The sequence below is a fragment of the Trichechus manatus genome, unplaced genomic scaffold, assembly GCF_000243295.1.
Source record: "Trichechus manatus latirostris isolate Lorelei unplaced genomic scaffold, TriManLat1.0 scaffold00008, whole genome shotgun sequence".
In the NCBI taxonomy this organism is placed as follows: Eukaryota; Metazoa; Chordata; class Mammalia; order Sirenia; family Trichechidae; genus Trichechus; species Trichechus manatus.
In genome coordinates this window covers 15,240,866-15,249,909 of record NW_004443944.1, presented here as the reverse complement: position 1 = coordinate 15,249,909, position 9,044 = coordinate 15,240,866, and the positions used below count along the sequence as shown (strand labels likewise).

Sequence of the window (9,044 nt, the reverse complement as noted above, 5' to 3'; positions counted from 1 at the left end):
AGAGGAGAGACTAGATAAATGGGAGCTCCTAAAAATCAAACACTTATGCTCATCAAAAGATTTCACCCAAAGAGTAAAAAGACAACCTACAGACTGGGAAAATATTTTTGGCTACGACAAATCTGATCAGCGTCTCATCTCTAAAATCTACAAGATACTGCAAAAACCAACAACATAAAAACAAATAACCCACTTAAAAAATGGGCAAAGGATATGAACAGGCAATTTGCCAAAGAAGATATTCAGGCAGCTAAGAGACACGTGAAGAAATGCTCACGATCATTAACCATTAGAGAAATGCTGATCAAAACTGCAATGAGGTATCATCTCACCCCAACAAGGCTAGCATTAATCCAAAAAACACAAAACAATAAATAGTGGAGAGGTTGTGGAGAGACTGGAACACTTATGCACTGTTGGTGGGAACGTAAAATGGTACAACCACTTTGGAAATCAATTTGGCACTTCCTTAAAAAGCTAGAAATAGAAGTACCATATGATCTAGAAATAGAAGTACCATATGATCCAGCTATCCCGCTCCTTGGAATATATCCTAGAGAAATAAGAGCCATCACACAAATAGATATATGCACACCCATGTTCACTGCAGCACTGTTCACAGTAGCAAAAAGATGGAAACAACCTAGATGCCCATCAATGGACGAACGGACAAATTATGGTATATCCACACAATGGAACAGTATGCAAGGATAAAGAACAAAGATGAAGCCATGAAACAGCTTATAAAATGCAGGAAGCTGGAGGTCATGCTGAATGAAGTTAGTCAGTCACAGAAGGACAAACATTGCATAAGACCACTATTATAAGAACTCAAGAAAAGGTTTAAACACAGAAGAAAACATTCTTTGATGGTTATGAGGTTGGGGAGGGAGAGGGAGGGTTATTTACTAACTAGATAGTAGATAAGAATTATCTTAGGTGAAGGGAAGGACACCACACACTACAGGGGAAGTAAGCAATACTGGACTAAACAAAAGCTAAGAAGTTTCCTGAATACAATCGAACACTTCGAGAGACAGAGTAGCAGGGGTAGGGGTCTGGGGACCATGCTTTCAGGGGGCATCTAGGTCAACTGACATAACAAAGCTTATTAAGAAAATGTTCTGCATCCTACTTTGGTGAGTGGCATTTGGGGTCTTAAAAGCTTGCAAACGGCCATCTAAGATGCATCAATTGGTCCCAACCACCTAGAGTAAAGGAGAATAAGGAACACCAAAGATGCAAGGAAAGTAGTAGCCCAAGAGACAGAAAGGGCCACATAAACCAGACTCCATCAGCCTGAGACCAGAAGAACTAGATGGTGCCCGGCTACCGCCAATGACCGCCCTGACAGGGAACACAACAGAGAGTCCCAGATAGAGCAGGAGAAAGGTGGGGTGCCCAACTCAAATCTATTAAGAAGACCAGACTTAATGGTCTGAATGAGACTGGAGGAACCCCGTACAGCATGGTCCCTGGATTCTCTATCAGCCCAGAACTAAAACAATTTCTGAGGCCAACTCTTCATACAGGGATTGGACTGGACTGTGGGACATAAAGTGATACTCGTGAGGAATGTGCCTCTTAGCTCAAGTAGATACAAGGGAGTAAACGGGTAGCTTCTGTCTGGAGGTGAGATGGGAAGGCAGAGAGGGTTAGGACCTGGTTGAATGGACATGGGGAATCAGGGGTGGAAAGGAAGAGTGTGCTGTCACAGTAGGGGGAGAACAATTAGAGTCACATAACAATGTATGTATAAATTTTTGTACCGGAAAAATTTTAAAGATAATCCGATTGTGGTTACTTAAGAGAATGTCCTCGTTCCTAAGGACACATGCTGAAGTATCAGGATCAAAGGGCATGATATCTGTCACTTACTCTCAAATGATTCAGCAAAAGTAAAAATAGAAAGTAATATGTACATTTACAAAACACAAATGTCATAAAATGTTAACCATTAGTGAATATAGGTGAAGGATACATGGATATTCACTATCCTATTCTTACAACTTTTCTGTATATATAAAATTTTTCAAAATAAAAAGATGAAAAACTAGGAAAAATAAGTGAGCCAAAGAAAGGCGGTGCCGTGCTCTCTGCCAGAAGCTAAGAACGAGAGCTGCCTCGCTCAGCACAGTGGCCTTGATTGCCCTGCAGAGGCAAAGTGTGTGAGGATGGGCCCTGCAGCTCAGGGACCTGCAAGAGTGACTGCAGAGAGCTTGCCCAGCCACCCTCATCCCTCAACACACACACACCACTCTCCACACTAAAAGCAGCCCCGCTTCTGAAATGCTCCTTCCTGAAAGGGTACTTTCCACCTCCTCAGATCAGATTCCAATCGTAAAAGGTCGCCTCCATGAGCTCTGCAACAATGGGCCCTCAGCAACAACGTCCACTGTTTACATACATCACGAGTGCACCAATCTCAATCTTCAATCTGACCTAGATTGAATTTAGTGTGATCATGTTACAATTGCCTCCCAACAACTGTATCACTCAGCATCATCACATTTTCTAACAAAAACTATGTATCTTGTGAAGAGTCAGACAGTATAAATTTTTCTGAAAAACTGTACAAATGGCTCCTGTCTTTTCCTATTAAACACCTACCTGGCTTCCTATGTGACAGCCTTTACTATCAAAAACTTAGCCCCAAAATAACCATTCTGTTCATTCATTCATTAAATAGTTCCTAAGTACCTACTAAGGGGCCCTGGTGGCACAGTGGTTTTAAGCACGCGGCTGCTAATCGAAACGTCCGCAGTTCGAACCCACCAGCGATTCTGCAGGAAAAAGATGTGGCGGTCTACTTCCATAAAGATTACAGCCTTGGAAACCCTATGGGGCAGTTTTACTCTATCCTGTAGGGTCACTATGAGTCAGAATTGACTCGATGGCAACAGCTGGTGGTGGTGAGTACCTACTACGTTCCAGGCAATTTTCCAGGTGCAAGAGACAGAGCAGTGAAAAAGCAAGCCCTTGCTCAACCTAATATATGCTAGCTAATATTAACCTTGTGATATGAGTTATTTAATGTAAGTATTCCTATCAAAAATTCAATGCCACCACCTACTATATTTTTAAATATTGCTTTAAAAGCTATTCACTACCAGAGGGTGCTCCTAAAATTTCTTTTATGTGATTATTCTTACGTGGCAATTCTCTGATTTTTATGTTACTTATTCCTGAACACATGTTTGAAATACAAATCTGAAACCTAAACGAAAGTGGAGGGGAGGTGGGAAGAAGCCTGGCCCCCAGATCCCACAGAGCAAAACAGCAATGCCTCACTAAGGTTCTAGAAGGCTCTGTGACTCTCAGGCAGCAACTAGTGTGAGACAGTGACAAGCTTCACAGGAATCCAGAACCCTGGCCCCAGCAGTCATCTCTGTGACCGTGAGGCGACCCAGGAGTCAGGCATTGTCCACTTCTACCACATTGGCACCTCTTCCTCCCATCTTTAAACCTCCATCCTCAAGTCATGCTAATCCGTCAGCAGGAAGAGAAAAGGGACATCTTTTCCCTTTCCTGCAATAGGTCCCCAGAAAGACCTCATGATTTCTTGGGGTGAAGTTCCCACCTAGTTCTCATCCAACAACTAACCCTAGCTGACATTCTGTATGTACCCTGTCTTGTCTCCTCCCCTATCTACCTCCAGCCCCCTAACCAGAGAGAAGGCAACCAGGTTGGGAGGGATGCAGGGCCAGGTGAGAAGATACAGAAGCGGCTCTGCTCTCCAGGAGGGGACTGGTATAAACCTGGTCTTGCATGCCAGGGTGGGGATTGGGGAAGATGGGGGGAATGTGAAGCGAACAAGGAAAATCCCTGCATGTAGGCTGGCCCTGTGAGCCAAGCTGAACCCTCCACCTCCACGTCTGCCCATGTCAGGCAGGCAAGAACCACCAAGCCGTAGGCGAGACATCAACACTACTCAGCTGATGAGTTAAAGACTGAATTCTGAGCCAGTTTAAGGCGCTGGCACACAACAGGGAAAGGTATACATTTTATGAAAGTCAGGCATGATAACTGCAGGTCAATTGTAACTGTAAAAATGTTACGAAATTAACGTCTTTTATAGGCTTTTTTAACAAGCAGCTTTTAAGCAGATTACATTTGCCTGAAACAACTCTGTATGACCAGAGTTTAAAACTCTTTTAAAGCCTAAGTATATACTCTTTATAACTCTGAAAGATGGAAGAATTGATTTAAGAAAAAACAAACCTATTTTGTATATTAAACACAACCTTGCATAATCAAGCACATAAATAAAAAGAAAGAATTTGCGAAGAATTTGCCTTGGGTTAGACCATCAAGGGAAACAAGAAAGTCTCTCTTTATCTCTTTAACCTATCTCGATCTACTATGTCTTTGAAGGAAACATGTATTAAATGTACTTTACTTTGTATTTTGAACTAACAACCTATTACTGCTTTTACCCAACAAAGGCTCCATCAATAAATGAAGTTATTAAACAGATGAACTGGGGGGACACGCACTGGACAGTGGCAAAACCTATGTCTTTTTAAAACTTCCTCTGACAAGTTTTCAGGACCCACTTAGAGAGGTTCTTAAGATTTTTTTGGTAACAGATACTTTTGAGACCCATGAAAGCTATGAACCCTCTTCTCCAGAAAAACACACATGTGAACATAAGCAGATGTTCTTCAGACCATTTTACGAAGGTCAGAGACCCAATGACGCCATCCATGGACCATCCAGAGATCTGTGGATGCCCCAGGTTTAGGACTCCTAGAGACGATGATAAATGCTGCTTTGCTAAACAGAACATTTGAAACTGAAATTTGAGGTTCACACGTATGTGATTATTCCGATGTTATTTAGGAAAAAAACGTTCCAATGATGAATGCCACCAGGATTTTATAACACAAAGTCTATTTGTAAAATAAGCTTACCTCAAAATTCACAGGCAAGTTCCGTTTAAGTGCAATCTCAAACACTTGACTTATTTCAGATTTATTGAGATTTTCTTCTTCTGATTCTCTTCCATTTACCTAAAAAAAGAATAACTGTTTAGTAGTTAACTCTTACTAAAACTATGAACGTTCCAGCTGGGACGACAAACTTTAAATGCCACTGAACCTTGCCTTTCTGGATTTAACACTAGACCAGTGAACAAAGCGGCACGAGTACCATGTATCACTGAATTTAAAAGGTTAAAGACGAAAAATCCTATCAACCTTGGGTCTGATAAAAACCAAAAAAACCCACTGCCGTCAAGCCAATTCCAACTCAGAGTGACCCTATAAGACAGAGTAGAACTACCCCATAGAGTTTCCAAGGAATGCCTGGTGGACAAACTGCCAACCTTTTGGTTAGCAGACACAGCTCTTAACCACTAGGCCGCCAGAGTTTCCTGAGTCTGACAGTACCTCAGAAATCCACCATAAACAATCCATACATAACAGATCTTTGTATATGAAGCGGCCTAATCATGGGCAGTGAGACACCACTGCTGCTTGGGAGCAGGGACTTCCAGAGCGCTGCTATAACAAGTAGTGTCAAGCCACATTTTAGAAAAGGAAAACACATCTGCGTGGGACGTCGCAAGCCCAAAGTCTCTCCAACTAAAGTATGCAGGTTTTTCATTTCAACATAAAGTTCCTGGAAACCGCTTTAAAGAAAGGATGTGGTCAAACAGAAATTACAAAACTGTTGCGTCTCTCACACTGCTCCTGCCAAAAATTTCAAGGTGCAAAGGAATAAAGTCTCCGAAATAAAGACAGAGATTCTATCTTTGTAAGAAGGTTGATTTACAAGCCTCCGGTCAGGCCTGGGACTGAGGAAGGGCAGAGACAGTCTCCCTGCATGTTATAAGGAGGATTTTATACTGGGTTTGAGTGGTATTCTGAGGAACTATACAAACCATTAATAGCAAAGCCCCCCAAAAACATGGCGAGGGAGCGGCATTTTTCTTCATGTTATTGAGAGTTTTTTGTCAAAAGATTTGCAAAAAATCCTGTTTCCAAGATTAAAACTATCTGACAGAAACCTGTGACTGAAATTGCTGAATGGGCAAGGTTCCAAACTATATTTAAGATTTTACCCGTTGTGCATTTCCTTGTTTACCAGGTATATCCTAACTACCAAAATTCGCTGCCGTCAAGTCAATTCTGACTCACAGCGACGCTACAGGACAGAGCAGAACTGCCCCATAGGGTTTCCAAAAGCGGCTGGTGGATTTGAACTGCTGACTCTTGGTTAGCAGCTGAACTCTTAACCACTGCACCACTAGGACTCCATCCTAACTACACTTGACTGATATTAAAAGCTATAACTAAAGGAAATAAACTCTAGGTTAAAAAAAAAATTCTGATTAATGCAATCAAAGGTATAATCCCACACAAATAAATACATTCCAGACTGTGTAATTCCTTCCCTCTTTCCAGGATGATAATGTTTTCTCTCCAATCTCGTTTCACTTCCCTCTCAGCCTGGTCAAAACTATTTGCATGGCATTTCTGTTGACTTATTAATAACCTAAACACACGTTTATCTTTGTTTTTTAAATTCTGAGCAGAAACAGGGACTGCCTTTTTATAAGTAAATCCTTAAAACCAGAAATCTTCAAGCAGTGTGAAGAAGTCTGGAGTCTGGAGTTCCATACAGGTTTGGTTTCAATATATTTTTTTAATGGATTTTTAACTTAAAAAAAAAAAAAAAAAGACTGTATTTTAAGAAGTAAATATGTGCTTCATGCCAAATACTAGCAGACTGGAGATGGTCAACACATTAACATGAGCTAACATATTCACTCATTTTTGTGCAAAACAGTAAATCTTTGACAGCTGTCTATTTGATGAGTATCCAAGATTTTTTTAATAGGTGAGCTGCTTAAAAAAAAAAGGACAATTCTCACGCTAAGTGAGTCAATGAGAATGTTCTCCTTAGTGTACAAACAGAACAAAATTTGAAAATAAACTGGGTGCTGAGGCTAATATAGGACTTCTATCATCATGCATATAGAGGTTTCCCCCCTTTTGTAAGCCGAAATGGCGTAAAGCGAAGAAGGAGTTACCATTTTAATTTATACAGGAAAAATTTTTGAGCGTTCCCAGACCGAAAAAATACTTTAGGACATATCCTGCTAACAGATGCACAAAATAAATCAAGACAAAGCACAGGTGCTCACAGACACAGTTCAAAGCTATGGTGGCCTGATGCTGAGATGCTGAGTGCAGTTCCCAGGGAAGCGGCTTGGCGATGCCACTCTCACTGCTGGGGGTGCGTGTCGCCTCTTTAATGGCTCGCTTCAAAACAAACACTGAAAGCTACTTCCACTTTTTGCCTTTTTTCATAAAAGCAAAAATCCTCTTTGGATTTCTTTCAGTTAGTGGAAATAGGCACTAATGCAGGTCTTTCGTAAAAGCAAAGTGGCATAAAGTAAACTTTCGAAAAGTGAGGGATACTTGTACTCCAATTTTCAGAATTTTGTGTATTATACCAGCCCAATTAGTTTTAACTTTTGTTTGTTTTTAATTATGACGTATCTCAAACAAAGAAAAAATGCAGACAGTAACACAACAGGCAATTTATCTTGAATTCAACACATGTCAACATTAAGTACTACTGACATCAGAATTTTCTTTAAAAATAACAACAACAATGGACTCTTTCTTACTCTCCTGCTCATGGCAGTTAACCACTATCCTAAAGTGGGACTGTATGTTTCTCAACCATGGTTTTTTATTTGCTTTATTAATGGAAAGAAGCAATACACAGTATAATTTTGCTTTAGAAATTCACATTTCTCATTGACTGCCTTTGTAAATACTATAAATTCAGACTTATACGTTTATACTAATGAAAAGCTACTTTTCTATTTTATATATTGAAGTTCCTCATCAGATTGAAAGCCCCACTCCAGAATGTGAACTCAAATCTTTGCAGGTAGGGCCTGGATAGCCATTTTATTTATAGTGTTTGTTCATTCATTCATTCATTTTTGGTTAAGTCCCCAGCTGATTACTAGCAACCAGAATTGAGAGTCACTGCTATAAGCCACTGCTCCCCAAAGAATTTCAATACGGACAAAGCAGTCAGTAAAATAAAAATACAAAACAGGAAATAAACACGTACACTTATTTGGAAGTGAGATTATGTTGCTCTCTTACAGATATTATTTTATGATATTACCTGGGTTGGACAAAAGGTTGCAATGGAGCAAATGACAACACAAATCCACTAGTACCATTCTTGGTGAGACAGGGAAGGTTTGGTGGGCTTCTAGTCTTACTTTCACAAAGTGAGGATGACTGGTAATGTCAACTCCATAGTGTATGGTTCAGCCATAAAATCTAGACAACATTAACGGGGAAAAGACAGTCTTTCTAATAAATGGTGCTGACAAAACTGGATATCCATCTGCAAAAAAATGAAACAGGACCCATACCTCACGCCATATACAAAAACTAATTCAAAATGGATCAAAGACCTAAATATAAAGCCGAAAACTATGAAGTTCACAGAAGAAAAAACAGGACCAATGCTACAGGCCTTCATACACGGCATTAACAGGATACAAACCATAACCATCAGCACACAAACTCCAGAAGATAAGCTAGATAACTGGGATCTTCTAAAAATCAAACACCTATGCTCTTCAAAAGACTGCACCAAAAGAGTAAAAAGAGAACCTACAGACTGGGAAAAAATGTTGGGACAGTACAAGTCGGACAAAGGTCTAATCTCCATAATCTACAAGAAAATCCATCACCTCTACAACAAAAAGACAAATAATCCTATTAAAAAATGGGCAAAGAAAATGAACAGGCACTTCACCAAAGAAGACACGCAAGCAGCCCACAAACACATGAGGAAATGCTCGCGACCACTAGCCATTAGAGAAATGCAAATTAAAACCACAATGAGATACCATCTCACCCCGGCATTACTGGCAGGAACCAAAAACACTGAAAATAGCAAATGCTGGAGAGGCTGTGGGGAGATCGGAACTCTTATGCACTGCTGGTGGCAATGCAAAACGATACAACCATTTTGGAAAATGATATGGTGCTTCCTCAGAA

At 40.4% G+C, this 9,044-nt stretch overlaps 1 protein-coding gene across 9 annotated transcripts in view; it reads right to left on the bottom strand.

Annotated features, from left to right (window-relative positions):
• Positions 1-9,044, bottom strand: part of STAU1 (staufen double-stranded RNA binding protein 1) — a 69,487-nt gene that overhangs the window by 17,344 nt on the left and 43,099 nt on the right. For all 9 annotated transcript variants that reach the window (XM_023743041.1, XM_023743062.1, XM_023743043.1 and 6 more), the window contains one exon: positions 4,914-5,012. In XM_023743041.1, the coding sequence (XP_023598809.1) occupies positions 4,914-5,012 (99 nt within the window). The remainder of the gene's footprint in view (positions 1-4,913; positions 5,013-9,044) is intronic.